Consider the following 15626-nt stretch of genomic DNA (forward strand, 5'->3'; position numbering starts at 1 on the left):
TTGGCTGCGCTCCGCTCGCCGCCTCTCGGCCTCCCCCCAGCCCCCGCGGGCTGAGCGCTGACGTTCCGCCGGCAGCGACTCTTCCCCTGCGCCCCTTTCCTCTCTTCCCCTGCGCCCCTCTCCTCCGCCGCCGCCGCCACTCGCCGCGGGTCACCGCTCCACTGGTGGTGGGGGTAAGCATCAGCGTTTTTCCCCCCCCTCCACCCACCCTGTCCTCTCAGCTTCCGCGGGCCGCAGGCGCGCTGGCAGCGCGGGAACACAAGGCGAGGGCCGTGTGTGCGACGGCCTGTAGTGTCCGGGTTCCCCCCCTTGGAGCTCCGTGAGGGGGGACCCGCCCGATGGTGGCCCCGAGCCGCTGCCCTGGGCACGCCGCTCTGCCCTTCGTCTCCTGGCCTCCGCTCCGCTCCCGTGCGGCCCCTCTGCTGCTGCCCAGCCCTGTAGGTTGTGTGGCCTCATTTACCCTCGGCCTTTCTCCCTCTCGTTCTGTGCTGTCTCTCCGCGCCGCCGCCGCCTCCCGCCCCCTCCTCAAAGAACTGACTTTTATTCACCGTTAAGTCCACTTTTAACCTAGAATCGCTGCCTGACCCACGCAGGAAGGTCTAGTGGGGACAGGGGGAGGTGAGGGTGTAGCGCCAGAGCTTTTCTCTTCCCGCAAAGGGCTGAGCCCCACTACGGTCGCTGGTTGCAGCCTTTTTTCTAGGGCCTCGACTATTTAGGGGGGTTCCCTCCCGCTACCGCTACAATGAATCCATTTAACAGAGGTACCCCACGAAAATTAATCTTTCTGCTGTCATATTTCTTTGTTTCAGGAAGGAGCCAGCCTGTGCTGGTCGTCCCCAGCGGGCGTGGCCCCCTTGGCAAGGAGACAGCGAGGGCCGAGCAGCATCTTCACCATCCATCCCTAGGGCAGCTTTGTGGGCGGACATCCCCCTGCCATGAAACATCAGACGCTAATTAGCCCGATGCGGTGGGATTTGCCTGCATCCCTTCTTGTTTTCTGTCTGAGCAGTTCTGTTTTCCTCTGAGTTTTCATGGGTGCAGAGCCTCAGGCTTCAGCATCATAGAATCAGTCAGGGTTTGGAAGGGACCCCAAGAATCACCTGGTTCCAACCCACTCCCCTGCCATGGGCCAGGGACACTCGTTGGTTTAAATGTTAGGAGTTTTGGTTGTGGGGTTTTTTTTTGCTGGATAATAGCTGCTCAACACTTGTCTTGGCTAAGCCAGGAAGAAGAATCCAGCCTGCATGGACAGAGCAACGTTTGCCTGTTCCACTGCCTTCTTCCGTGACTACAGCAGCTCGGCTCAGGGTGCATTCTGCCTCCCCGGAGGACACGTTGACTTCATTGAGAAAGCAGAGTCCTTCACTTACTCAGATTTCTTCAGGGACTATTTGATTCCAAACCATCCCTGTGTATTCTCAGCAAAATTCACTGAAGACTGGGGCAGCAGGAGAAATTGGGTTACTTGGGATGGAAAGCCAAACTTTGATCATCTGCTGCAGAAGTTTGGTAAGTGGTGGAATTTTCAGTTCCTGGACTGAAATGGGGTTGCTGAGTGCCAGCTTTTTCTTTAGGCTTGAAAATAAACCCACTAGGCAAACCACAGTATCACCAAGGTTGGAAGAGACCTCATAGATCATCAAGTCCAACCCTTCACCACAGAGCTCAAGGCTAGACCATGGCACCAAGTGCCACCCAAGCAATTCTTCAGGCTTTGTTCTAAGGTAGTATGTTCATTTTCACAGAATGGCTTCAGAGGGACCTGGGGGTCCTGGTGGCTAACAAGTTAACCATGGCACAGCAATGTGCCCTGCTGGCCAAGAAGGCCAATGGGATCCTGGGGTGCATTAAGCAGAGTAGGTCCAGCAGATCCAGGGAGGTTCTCCTCCCCCTCTACTCTGCTCTGGTAAGACCTCATCTTGAATACTGTGTTCAGCTTTGGGCTCCCCAGTTGAAGAGGGACAGGAATCTGCTGGAGAGGGTCTAGCAGAGGGCTATGAGGACGATGAGGGGACTGAAAGGCATGGCTTATGAGGAGAGGCTGAGGGACCTGGGGCTGCTTAGTCTGGAGAAGAGAAGACTGAGAGGGGATTTGATAAATCTAAGTATCTGAAGGCTGCCAGGAGTGGGGGGACAGGCTCTGCTCACTGCTCCCTGGGATAGGACAAGGAGCAATGGGTGTAAGTTGCAGCAAAAGAGGTTCTGCCTCATCACAAGGGGGAACTTCTTTCCTGTAAGGGTCCCATAGCACTGGCACAGGCTGCCCAGAGAGGCTGTGGAGTCTCCTTCTCTGGAGCCTTCCAAGGCCTGCCTGGATGTGTTCCTGTGTGATTTGTGTTAGATAGGATTGTCCTGCTCTGGCAAGGGGGTTGGACTGGATGATCTCCTTGGGTCCCTTCCAACCTCTAACATCCTGTGAGTGGGAAAGGACTTTAAAGACCACACAGTTCCAAACATCCCTGCCATGGGCAGGGATACCTTCCACTGGACCAGGTTGCTCAAAGCCTCAACCAGCCTGTTCTTAAACACTTCCAGGGATGAAGCATCAACAGCTTCTCTGGGCAATCCATTCCAATGCCTAGTGTTCAGTCTCTATTTTCTGTGTGTTTTATAGGTTCTAATCTCAAATTTATTCTCATAATGAAACAAAATAAAAAGTGTTTTCTCCTGTAACCATCACAATTTATACCTCTGCTTAACTTTAACCAGAGCAGCAGCCCAGCAGGCAAGGGGAAGTTATTCTGCCTCTACAGTAAAATATCTCTTCAGACTGTAAAATGCAAGATGAGAGGAAATGACCTCAAGTTGCCCCAGGGGAGCTTTAGGTTGGACATTAAGATAAACTTCTTCACTGAAAGGGTTCTCCAACACTGCAACAGGCTCCTCAGGGAGGTGGTAGAATCCTCATCCCTGGAGGTGTTTAAAAGCTTCAGAAATGTGGTGCTGAAGGACATGGTTTAGCTTCAGATTTGGTCGAGTTAAGAGAGTGGTTGGACTGGAAGATCTGAAAGGGGTTTTCCAACCAGAAGTATTCTCCTGTTCTATGTTGGTATGTTTCATAGGAACCATACCCCACTCCTAGTGTAGTTGAAGAGGGGAATTCAAATCCCATTAAATAAATGACTTGTGACACAAATCTTGTACTCCTAGACCAATGGTGCTGGAAGGAAGAGCTGGGTGAGGGTTTGCTGCTTTATGTGCTTGTGCTGTACATAGCATTGCAGGACCCAGATGTTAGAGGCTGCTGCAGTGGGTAGGGTTAAGGGAGTTCATTGTCAGCGTCAGTTGTTCTGAGACCTGGGGCTGTTGAGCCTGGAGAAGAGCAGCCTGAGAGGGCATCTTCTCAATTCTCAGCAAGAGCTAAAGGCTGGGAAGCAAGAGGATGGGGACAGATACTTTTCAGTGGTGGCTGGCATCATGACAAGGGGCACTGGGCACAGACTGGAACCCAGAAGGTTCCAGGGTGACCACAGGGAGAAACTTTCTTGGTGTGAGGGTGCCAGAGCTGTGGGGCAGGCTGCCCAGAGAAATTGTGGAGTCTCCTTCTCTGGAGGGATTCCAAACCCACCTGGACTTTGTGACTGAGGACAAGGATTGTAGCAATAGGGTGAAGGGGAATGACTTTAAGGTAGAAGAAGGTGGTGAGACACAGGAACAGCTTGCCCAAGGAGGTTGTGGGGTGCCCCATCCCTGGAAGTGTTCAAAACCACTTTGGATGGGGCTTTAAGCAACCTGGTCTAGTGAGAAGTGTCCCTACCTGTGGCAGAGGAGTTGGAACTAGATGACCTTTAAGGTCCCTTTCAATCCAGACCTAGCTGCTGTGCATGACCCTGTTTCAGCAGAAGGGTTGGACTAGATGCTCTCCAAAAACGCCTTCCAACTCCAACCATTCTGTGATTCTATGCCTACATGGGCTCAAAGAGTTTGTGTTTCAGGAGAAGCTGTAGTTCCTGTTGCCAACTGTGATGTCAAGGAGTACAATTCCAACCCAAAGGAGCAGCTTCCCTTCAAGGAGTACATCAAGTACTGGAAGGAGTACATTAGGAATGGCTACCGCTCCTCCCGAGGCTGCCTTTATCTGAAGGACTGGCACCTGAGCAGGTAAGAGAGCACTGTGGGAACCCCTGCACACAGCAAGGAGCTGTCCTGGGGCCTTAGTGGTCATGTCTGAGGGTTTAAATGGCTGCAGTGCTGTTTCTTAGCACTTCCCCAGCAAAACAGCAGTCTAAAGTGTGCTGCTCTTGGTGTGCTTCACACAGCAAGGCTGTTGCTTTTTGTGGAGACTGACAGTCCTGGGCTTTCCCAGGTGTGTTTGAACTTGCAGCCTGCCAGGCTGTGCTGCCATCCAACGAGATCTGGACAGGCTGGAGAGCTGGGTGAAGGCAAATCTTAGGAAGTTCAAGAAGAACAAATGCAGGGTACTCTATATTGGGAGGAATAACAACAGGCACCAGTACAGGGTTGGGGCTGCCCTGCTGGAAAGCAGCTCCATGGAGAAAGACTTTGGAGTGCTGGTGGACAACAAGTGGAGTGCTGGACAGGCCAGCAATGTGCCCTTGTGGCCAAGAGGGCCAGTAGCAGCCTGGGGTGTGTCAGGAAGAGTGTGGCTAGCAGGTCTAGGGAGGTTCTTTTCCCCCTCTGCTCTGCCCTGGTGAGACCACACCTGCAATACTGTGTCCAGTTTTGGGCTCCCCAGTTCAGAAGAGGCAAGGACCTGCTGGAGAGAGTCCAGCAGAGAGCCACAAGGATGACTGGGGGACTTGAGCATCCTCCCTACAAAAAGAGACTGAGAGCTCTGAGGCTGTTTGGTCTGGAGAAGAGAAGGCTGAGAAGAGATCTGATCAAGGTGTACAAATATCTGAAGGGTGGGTGCCAAATGGCTGGGGCCACTTCTTCTGGGTGGTGCACAGCAATAAGCCAAGGAGCAACAGCTACAAACTGGAACGAAGAAGGTTTCACCTCAACATGTGAGGGTGACAGAGCTCTGGAGCAGGCTGCCCAGAGAGGTTGTGGAGTCTCCTTCTCTGGAGACTTTCAGAACCCACCTGGATGCATTCCTGTGTGAACTACCATAAGGGAACCTGCTTGGCAGGGAGGTTGGACTTGCTGCTCTCTGGAGGTCCCTTCCGGCCTCTAAGGCTCTGTGACTCTGTGTTATCCCTGTGGAAACTATGTGGCTGGAACAGTTTGACTGTTACAGTGCAAACCTTCCTTCTTAGGAAGGAGGACATAGAATCATAGAATGGTTTGAGTTGGAATGGAATTTAATGATCACCTAATTCCAACCCCCCTCTGCCATGGGCAGGGACACCTTCCACTAGACCAGGCTGCTCAAGGCCTCATCCTACCTGGTCTTGAGCACCTCTAATTATGTGTAATCCAGAAAGCATGTGTGAGTTACAATCCTTTGTTACCCTTTCTGTTCATCTTCCCAGTTGTTAAGTTCTCCTCACCCTGTTCTGGCTTTCCTTCTCCCCCAGCTCACTGCTTGTAAGCTTCATTGTCCATGCCTCATGTCCACGTGGGATTTCTATGTCTTTTCACTCAAATCTCTTCAATCCAACTTTGATTCTACCCTCAAATTCTGTCAACTCCTGTTTTCATCTTTGAGTGTGCCAGTAGCTCAGAGTGGAGAATTGTCAGGCTTTGCCTCCCTGTTTGTTTTCTCTGACAGCAAGTCTGCACATCCAGCCTAGGACTAAAAAAGGGCAGCACATCCAGGGGGAAAGAAGCCACACACCTGTCAAAGTCCCACAGCCTCCTAACCCTCACACCTCCAACCTAGCACCCAGCAGGTGTCTGGCCTAAAGAGAATGTATCTGTTAGGAGCTGGTTTTGCCAGCAGGAGGAATCTCCCAAGCATCATTTAACCTTCACAGCTTTCCTGGCAGTTAGAACAACATCGATGTGTGGATTTTGCATACAGCTCAGCCTTGGCAGTGCTATAAAGGAGATGACAGCCAAGAATTGACTGCCTGTTAGAGACCTGATTGTGTCTGTGCTTTGGGAGCTGAGGTAGAAGGAGCAATGCTGCATTTTTCTGAGGTCTTTGCCCACACCTTGTCTTTTGCAGAGCTTTCCCTGCTCAAGATGTTTATACCACCCCTGTGTATTTCTCCTCTGACTGGCTGAATGAGTACTGGGATGCTGTAGCTGTGGATGATTACCGCTTTGTCTACATGGGACCTAAAGGCTCGTGGTAAGTGGGTGCTGTCATCCTTAGCTCCTCTTTCTTTCTCAGGGTAAGATTGTCCATCAGGACAGCAAAGTGCTCAGGTGGCTGAGAAGGCCACCAGCACCCTGCCTTGCATCAAATACTGTGGCCAGCAGGACCAGGGTTGGGATTGTGCCCCTGGAATGGAGACTGGTGAGACTGAACCTTGAGGACTAGGCTAAGTTTTGGGCCCCTCATACCAAGAAGGACATTGAGGTGCTGGAAGAGGTTCAGAGAAGGGCAACAAAGTTGCTGAAATGTCTGGAGAACAGGTCTGGTGAGGAGCACTGAGGGACCAGGGGTGCCTCAGTGCACTGATGAGTCGATCACCTATTTTGTAGGTGAAAATTGACATCCAGCTCTGGTGATAAAGATGCATTTGTAAGCTTCTTGTTTCTTCACATCACAGAACCTCCTCTTGTTGAGATATTGGTGGGACAGATTGCAAACAGGCTGGTGGAAAAGCACAGAGGATATGAAACACTGCAATATCAGTGGCATTTTAATCCAGAACCCAATTGGAATTAAGATAGTTTAAGCTCAGATTTGCACAGTAGAGACTGATTTCTGTGTGTATATCTGATCCCAGGCTCACAGGATATTAGGGGTTGGGAGGGACCCAAGGAGATCATTGAGTCCACCCCCCCTGCCAGAGCAGGACAATCCTATCTAACACAGATCACAGAGGAACACATCCACAGGCCTTGAAAGTCTCCAGAGAAGGAGACTCCACAACCTCTCTGGGCAGCCTGTGCCAGTGCTCTGGGACCCTTACAGGAAAGAAGTTCCCCCTTGTGTTGAGGCAGAACCTCTTTTGCTGCAGCTTACACCCATTGCTCCTTGTCCTGTCCTATCCCAGGGAGCAGTGAGCAGAGCCTGTCCCCCACTCCTGTCAGCCCTCAGATACTTAGAAAGAGTTATCAAATCCCCTCTCAGTCTTCTCTTCTCCAGACTAAGCAGCCCCAGGTCCCTCAGCCTCTCCTCATCAGACAAGCCCTGCAGTGCCCTCATCATCCTCGTAACCCTCTGCTGGACCCTCTCCAGCAGATCCCTGTCCCTCTTCAACTGGGGAGCCCAAAACTGAACACAGTATTCAAGATGAAGTCTTACCAGGTCAGAGTAGAGGGGAAGGAGAACTTCCCTGGATCTGCTGGACACACTCTTCCTAACACACCCCAGGATCCCATTGGCCTTCTTGGCTAGCAGGGCACATTGCTGTGCCATGGTTAACTTGTTAGCCACCAGGACCCCCAGGTCCCTCTCCACAGGACTGCTTTCCAGCAGCAGCTCATCTCCCAAGGACTGCTTTCCAGCAGATCACCTTCTTCTTGAGTTCTCATCTTACAGATTCTAGGTGTTCTCTCAAGCCTCTGATTTGCCCCACAGGACTCCGTTCCACGCCGACGTGTTCCGTTCCTATAGCTGGTCAGCCAATATATGTGGGAGAAAGAAATGGCTGTTGTACCCTGCAGGACAGGAGGAGTTCCTCAAAGACCACCATGGCAACTTGCCCTTTGATGTAACTGCACCAAGTCTTCGGGACAAGAGCGTTTACCCTCGCTACAACCAAAGCCAACCCCCTGTTGAAATAGTGCAGGAAGCAGGGGAGATAGTTTTCATCCCCAGTGGATGGCATCATCAGGTTTACAATCTGGTAAGAGAGCTGAGAGCATCCTTTTCATCACACAGAGAGATAAGCAGGCAGTAGGCATGAATGTAAGCAGGACCTGGACCTGTTGAGTGAGTCTAGAGGAAGTCACAAAAGTGATAGAGCAACCTCCCTGTGAGGCCAGGCTGAGAGAGTTGAGGTTGTTCAGCCTGGAGAAGACTCCAGGGAGACCTTCTGGAGTCCTTTCAGTACTGTGGTGGTTTGGGAGTTACCCACCTACAATGAATTCACCCAGACTAGACTCAGCTGGAAGTTAAGGAATGAAACTTTGTATTCACAGCTTAGCGCAATGTACAAACAGACATTTGCAGCTACATACAAGTTAAAAGTAATCTACAAACACAAAATAACACTCCTGGAAATTGAAATCCCCAGGAGGGGCTCCCAACCACCCTTCCACCCTCCACTCTTATCCCAGCATCTGCCTTACATGCAAGGTGAGCTGGGAAGATCAGCAAAGGGGGGTGAGAAGCAGAATGGTTAGTTGGGTTACACAGATCCAAGCAGAGCAGCGGAAGCCCAGGGAGAAAACACAGACACCGAACTCTAACAGATGGAGACTCCCTCATCTGTGTTTGTGTCCTTGCTTTTCTATATCTCAGCAAACCTTTGAGTGAAGTGGACATCACCATGGTTTCCTTTTCACAGCCTATGTTCTATTTTTTCTCATTCAGATATTCCAGTTAGCCTCAAACTAGCACAAGTACTTAAAGCAAGCTGGGGGGCAGACCTTTTAGCCGGGCCTGTTATGACAGAGTCCCCACGAGGGGCTCCCAACCACTCTTCCATCTTCTTTCCACCCTTCTACCCTATCCCAGAGTATACCTTACATGCAGGGTGAGTTTGGAGGATGAACAAGGGGGCTTAGAAAGCAGAATTAGTTGAGTTACACAGCAAAAGCTCAGGGAGAAACACAGATTCTGACAGAGACTGGCACACTCTCTCTTATCTATACTTGTGCCCTTGCTTTTATACATCTCAGCAAGCCTATGAGTGAAGTAGACACCACCATTGTTTCCTTTTCACAGTCTATAACCTAATTTCTCTCAGTAAACCACTCCAATTAGCCTCAAACTAACACACAGAGAAGCATTTTTCATGCTGAGGAAGATATTTCTGCAGCCTGGTTGATGTTGAGCTGTTTCCTTGTACTTTTGTATGTTGAGCCTAACAACCTTTTCAATCATTCCTTCAGGAGGACACCATTTCCATCAACCACAACTGGGTGAATGGCTGCAATGTGGCTATCATGTGGTGCTTCCTGCAGGATGAATTAGCAGCTGTCCAGCGGGAAATCAACGAGTGGAAGGACCCTGTGGATGATTGGCACCTACAATGCCAGGTACCACCACAGGTCAGGTTGTCTGGGGCTTTGAGCAACCTGCTCTAATTACAGATGTCCCTGCTGACTGCAGTGGGGTTGGACTAGATCATAGAATCAACCAGCTTGGATCATAGAATCAACCTCCATGATCATCCAGTCCAACCTATTTCCTTCAGAGGTCACTTCCAACCCAAACCTAGATTATTTTTTTAATGACCTTTGAGATGCAATCCAGAATTCTGTGCTAGAATGTTTTAGCAAGTTGTCATACAATCAGTCAGGGTTGGAAGGGACCACAAGGAGCAGACAGTTCCAAACCCCCTGCCATGCCCAGGGACACCCTACCCTAGAGCAGGCTGCCCATAGCCTCATCCAGCTTGACCTTAAACACCTCCAGCCATGTGGCCTCAACCACCTCCCTGGGCAATCCATTCCAGCCTCTCACCACTCTCATGCTCAACTTCCTCCTCACCTCCACTCTGACTCTCCCCACCTCCAGCTTTGCTCCATTCCCCCCAGTCCTGTCACTCCCTGACAGTCTCAAAAGTCCCTCCCCAGCTTTTTTGTAGGCCCCCTTCAGATCTGGAAGGCCACAAGAAGGTCACCTGGGAGCCTTACCTTCTGCAGACTGCACAGCCCCAACTCTTTCAGTCTGTGCTCATAGCAGAGCAGCTGCAGCCCTCTGAGCATCCTCCTGGCCCTTTGGACATGCTCCAGCATCTCCACATCCCTCTTGTAACAGGAGCTCCAGAACTGGATGCAGTACTCCAGGTGGGGTCTGTCCAGAGCACAGTAGAGGGGGAGAATCACCTCCCTCCACCTTTATTTAGTGCCTAAAAGAATTCAGCACATAATAGAATTGGTTCCATTTCGCTGCTGATGTTTTTTTATTCCTTCCTAGTTGATCATGAAGTCTTGCACGGGTATAGACTACAAAGAATTCTACAACTTCCTCAAAGTCATTGCAGAGAACAGGATTTCTGTCTTGGAAAATGGCCTGGATGATGAAGCTTCAGCAAAGAACACCCCAAAAGCTGCTATTTCCACTTTGGGCATGCTCCACGCCGTGTTTGATTTGAAGAGGACTGTGAAGGTGTTGACTTCATTGAGTGCTAATGAAGATTTCAAGAAGCTGGACCTGACATCACTCTCTCCACCTCCGGAGGCATTGCTCCACCACTTGAAAGCAGCAATAGATACAGCTCTGCTCTAACTTCCTATTTGTCAGCTCTTTGTAAAATGAACCTTTTGCAGCGTGGGTGTTTGTAGACTCCTCCCTGTTTAAGAGCTGTTGCAGCTGAAGTACAAAGAGCCTTACTATAGAGTGGAGAGAATATGTTCACAAGACTGAATACTTTTGGCAGTAGTGAAGTGTCTAGAGTAATCATATAGGAAAACACCAACTCAGCTGAAAAAACCCAATCCTGTTCACATTTGGAGCCCTGCTGATGCTTTCATGCACTCAGGGAAGGGAGCAGAAATTCTCTGTGGATCAAGTTTACGTCTGTCAGGGCTAAACACTTGAGATTGCAGCAACCTGCACCATATTCCCTCTGCTTGGGAGCACTGTACACAGACAGCAAGCTTCCAGCAGTTAAGCTTCACAGCTAAATTACTCTTAAGACCTGTCTTGAAAAGCTCAGCTTTTCCTTTTCCTCTTCAGTTACCCTTAAAGCCTGAGCTGGCCTAATAGCTGTACCCTGGCTGAGGAAGAGCTGCCTGTACTCATCCTGTACAGTGATACCTCTCTAAAGCTGAAAGTCTCAGGTAGGATCAGCCTTTACACTACTCCAGGACACACAGGGTTAAATTTAACGCAGCAATCAGGAAGCTGAAGTCCTGATTTTCCAGTGCAGGTAACAAATCTGCCACTAATAATTTCATTCTAGGATCCACCTGAACTCAGGAGGAGCTTGGATGTACTCCTGCGTTTCTACACACCTCTTTCGAGGCACAGTATTTTAGCAAGCAGAGATTTGATCAATCAGGGATGCTAGCACATAGCCTCACCTTGTCTCCTCAGAAAGAGAAAAAACATGCTCCTCACACACCAGATAGCACCCCTGCATGGTTAGAGAGCACAACTTACAACCTGAATGCTACCCTTGGGCTTGAAAAACAAAGCATCTCCAATGAACTATCCCTCTTGCTTGGACTGGTTCCTGAGGAAGCCTAGAAGCACAAATGGCTGCACACTGTTAACCTTTGTTGCCCCTTGAGGGCTTCACTTGAATTCTTGCTCAAGAACCTCCTCGGTTTTCAACCTGATGAGCAGCTGCTAACTGTTTAGGAAGTGCAATAGAAGTCTTCAGTAGAGCTGAACAATCACCTCCTTTTGTAGGTAGTCCCATGGCCTGCCTTTTGCATGCCCTCTTTTCTAGTAGAAGGCTACGTTTTGAGTAGGAAGTGCTACCTGAAATTCAACTTCCAGAGCATGGAAGAACACAGCATGGAGAAAACAGACTCTTTATTTTTTTTCCCTTCTAAGCAGCTGTGACCATGTCTCAGTGATTCAACTTTCTGGCAGGCTGTTTCTTTGGACTGGAAAACTGCCTCTGAAATTCACAGTTCCTAGCTGGTACTTTTGGCTGTTTACATGCTCAAGCAGGCAGCTTGGAGCTTTCTTACCCGAGTAAGGTGAGATTTCAGAGGTGAGGAGCAACGGAGTCAAGCTGCCAGGTTGATGTTTTGGTAGGGAAGCATGTTCTGAGCTTCTGTTCCCCAGTCTCACTGCATGCTCTGCAACACTTGAATCACTGCACTTCCATAATGGGTTTGCTTTGGTGAGCAGTACTTTTCCTCTCACATCCCGTGATGCTGGACCTGCTGGGCTTTGCTGGGTGAAACCAGCAAGAACACAAGCCTGGCTTTTACATCCAGAACCAGTTTAGACTCTGTCCAGCAGTCTACAGCTTCCTTCTGGATGGATGGATGCTGTAAGTTTGCTGGGATGCAAGAGTCCAGGCAGCACTCCTTAGGGAAGAGACATCACTTCTGCACTGAGTTCCTCTCCTTAGTTCTATTCCACAGGGAAATTAAGATGGACCAGTATGGTAGGGTGGCTAAAGAGATGTTCAAGAAAGGAGTTTTCAACTCATCTTTATTTGCTTACCACAGGATGTTAGGGGTTGGAGGACACCTCCAGATATCGTAGAGTCCAACCCCCCTGCCAGAGCAGGACCATAGAATCTAGTGCACGTTGCACAGGAGTGCACTCAAGACAGGCCTTGAAAGTCCCCAAGGAAGGAGACTCCACAACCTCTCTGGGGAGCCTGTGCCAGTACTCTGTGACCCTTACAATAGTGAAGTTCTGCCTCATGTTGAGGTGAAACTTTTCCTGTGCTGTAGTTTACATCCATTGCCTTGTCCTATCACAGGGCATGAGTGAGAAGAGGCTTTTCACACAAGCTCTCTGCAGCACAGAACAGGACAAGGAGCAGCAGCCTCAAGTTATCCCAGTGGTACTTTAGGTTGGATATTAGATAAAATTTCTTCTCTAAAAGGGTTGTCAAGGGCTGGCCCCAGCTGCCCAGGGCTGTGGTGGAATCCCCATCCCCAGAGGGGTTTCAAAGCCATGTAGATGTGGAAGTGCTGAGGGACATGCTTTAGTGGTGACCTGGCATTGCTGGATTCATGGTTGACCTTGGTGATCTTAAAGGTCTCTTCCAACAAACTCCATTCTATGCTACTCACCTCTGAGGGCCTCTTTCATAAGACCTGCTAGGGCTTAGTGTGATTAGTGCAAGACAACAAAGGTAAAAACAAGAGGAAATGATCACAAAGGTCTCTTCCAATATGCTACTCACCTCTGAGGGCCTCTTTCATAAGACCTGCTAGGGCTTAGTGTGATTAGTGCAAGACAACAAAGGTAAAAACAAGAGGAAATGATCACAAAGGTCTCTTCCAATATGCTACTCACCTCTGAGGGCCTCTTTCAGAAGACCTGCTAGGGCTTAGTGTGATTAGTGCAAGACAACATAGTTAAAAACAAGAGGAAATGATCTTAAAGGTCTCTTCCAACCAACTCCATTCTATGCTACTCACCTCTGAAGGCCTCTTCATGAGACCTGTTAAGGCTTAGTGTGATTAGTGCAAGACAACAGAGTTAAAAACAAAAGGAAATGATCTTAAAAGTTTTAGCCATGTTCTGATTGATACAGCAGGGAATAGAAACCCAAAAATGAGTTTTATTGATCCAATCTCTCTTCAACCCAAAAATGAGGGTTTTTTGATCCAGTCTCTCTTAAAACTACATCAGGAATCTCAAGTGTTGTTCAAGTTCTCCATGCTCATTAATGATCAAGGAAGAGTTTTCTAAAGGTTAAAGACATGAAAACAAATCCTCAGATGCCTGAAGGCAGACATGAGATTGGAACAAGAAGCGTGCAAGCCTGGAATGTCTCTTCAAACAGCTTTATTTAAGTACAAAGTTACTGCAAAACATCCATTAGGATCCTCTCATACCAATATATTAACTGTTGTAACCAATGGTACTACTTATTAAAGCATAATACTTGTGATAAACAGCAGCAAACAGCCTCTAGAGTTTGGAATTGTTTTCCTGAAGTCACAAACCTGGACAATTAGAAGTCAAAAGTGTAAAAAAAAAAGGAAATACAATAGGAATGAAATGGAACAAAAAGCAGGTTAAAATCCAGTTCAGAAGAACCTTTTGCTCTGAATATGCAACTCAGACATTAGTGGGTTTTGTCTGATGGGAACAGGATACCAAATATCCATTTGCCTTTCCTAAAGGCAGCATCAAACCCAGCCTGATTCTCAACTCTATTTGTACCCCATTGGCTACAAATGGGTGGTCTGGCAGCCCTAAGCTGTGTACTGAGGGAAAGCAGTGGTGGCTGCAGCTCTCTCAGTGCAGAGAGCCAGGTGGGTTTGAGATTTCTCTCCCCAGGTCCCTTATTAGGCACACACAAAACCCCAACAGAATTCCAAAGCAGCACTAGCATGGTTAAGGTGCAAGTGTGATATCCCTGAGGTTCCACAGAGTCTTGCAAAGGATAAATACACCCTTCTAAGTATCCTCAAAGAAAGAAGTTAGTCCATAGCAGCTTTACAAGGGGATGGAGAGGTGCTGAGTTTGGCAGAGGAATGGACAAACCTTCCTCTTAGGAATACAGGGAAGTCCACATCACTCCAGGAACAGCTTCTTGAGAAACATGCTCCTGGCTTGTCCTGTCCACACCACGTTTCTGCCAAACAAAAAGTGTGTCCCCCCCCAACCTCAACCAGCATAGTTCTGGTGGTTTTGTTTGACAGTTTCCTACAAAACAAACTCTTTTCCCTTCTGTCAGTTCACCATCATCAGAAATAATGGTTAAATGAGGTTCCAGGGCAGACTTCTACGTGCAGGAAAATGGAATAAAAACTACAGGGCAGAAGAAACCTTGGCCACTTTCCACGAGGAGAGTCCCCAAAACACAAGCTGGGGTTGCTTATTGAAGGCTTTCAGCCCACAGCAGCCATAGCTCTTGTGTTTTATGAGCTAGTTTAAGAGTATAGCCAGAAAGAAACTCTCCTCTGAGAAAGACCTGTCCTTTTGAACACAATTGCTTCTTCATCCAACAGTGTTTGATCAAGACAGTGCAGCAGGAAGGAGATTTCCCTTAAGGTCCTTAGGCTCAGGAGCTGTGAGCCACGTGGCAGTTGTCTCTCTGGTTGAGCCTCATCTTCTGTATGTGTTTGTAGCATGACTGCCAAAGGAAGAGAGCAACCCATTGAAGGAGAAGCTTTGGAGCTCTGAAGCCAAAATCTGGTCTCTAACACACAAAGTGAAGCTATGATGCCCCACAGGATGGACCAAAAGAGTACATCTACACATGACTGCAAGGGAGTTGGACAAGATGACCTTGGAGGGCTCCTTCCAACCTGATGTCTTCTACCATTATGAATGAAAGAGAAGCAGGTCCCCTAGGCTAGATGCCCATAACAGTCACAGAATGCATTCATTGGGTTGGAAGGGACTCCTGAGACTCCTCTTGGCCAACCCCACTGCAGCCAGCAGGGACATCTCCAACTAGATCAGGTTGCTCAGGGCACCATCAAGTCTGACCTTGAATGTCTCCAGGGGTAGGCCCTAAGTCCTGCAAAGGTTGACACAGCCTGTGCTGCCTTCCCCAGAAGAAAAGCCATGTTGGCTTTCATTGGGAGGCTCTCACCAGAACTGCTCACCTGAGAGCTGCCAACTGATGGACCCCACAACACTTCCCTACTCTCCTTTAATGGGCAAGGCTCCTTCCTTCCTACTCTTTAGTGCAGCACCATTCCCTAGGCTGAACTTCAGGCCTATAAATCAAGCTAAGCTACTTAAGTTGAAGCTACATCAGCATCTTGAGACACCACACTGCAAGGGAATTGGACAAGATGACCTTTAAGGGTTCATGGCAACCTGATGTACTCTA

General features: G+C 49.0%; 2 protein-coding genes across 7 annotated transcripts in view; one reads left to right on the top strand and one right to left on the bottom strand.

The window, feature by feature from the left end:
• Positions 1–92: 92 nt before the first annotated feature.
• Positions 93–13743, top strand: JMJD4 (jumonji domain containing 4). Its single transcript, XM_064162420.1, has 7 exons — positions 93–173; positions 810–1509; positions 3936–4101; positions 6074–6199; positions 7601–7868; positions 9079–9225; positions 10109–13743. Exons 2-7 carry the CDS (start codon positions 1245–1247, stop codon positions 10418–10420), a joined length of 1284 nt encoding a protein of 427 aa, XP_064018490.1. The 5' UTR covers positions 93–173; positions 810–1244; the 3' UTR covers positions 10421–13743.
• Positions 13605–15626, bottom strand: part of ALS2CL (ALS2 C-terminal like) — a 79139-nt gene continuing 77117 nt past the window's right edge. For all 6 annotated transcript variants that reach the window (XM_064162416.1, XM_064162415.1, XM_064162419.1 and 3 more), the window contains one exon: positions 13605–14918. In XM_064162416.1, the coding sequence (XP_064018486.1) occupies positions 14847–14918 (72 nt within the window). In that variant the 3' untranslated portion in view covers positions 13605–14846. The remainder of the gene's footprint in view (positions 14919–15626) is intronic.

The sequence above is a fragment of the Pogoniulus pusillus genome, chromosome 23 (assembly GCF_015220805.1).
Source record: "Pogoniulus pusillus isolate bPogPus1 chromosome 23, bPogPus1.pri, whole genome shotgun sequence".
NCBI lineage: Eukaryota > Metazoa > Chordata > Aves > Piciformes > Lybiidae > Pogoniulus > Pogoniulus pusillus.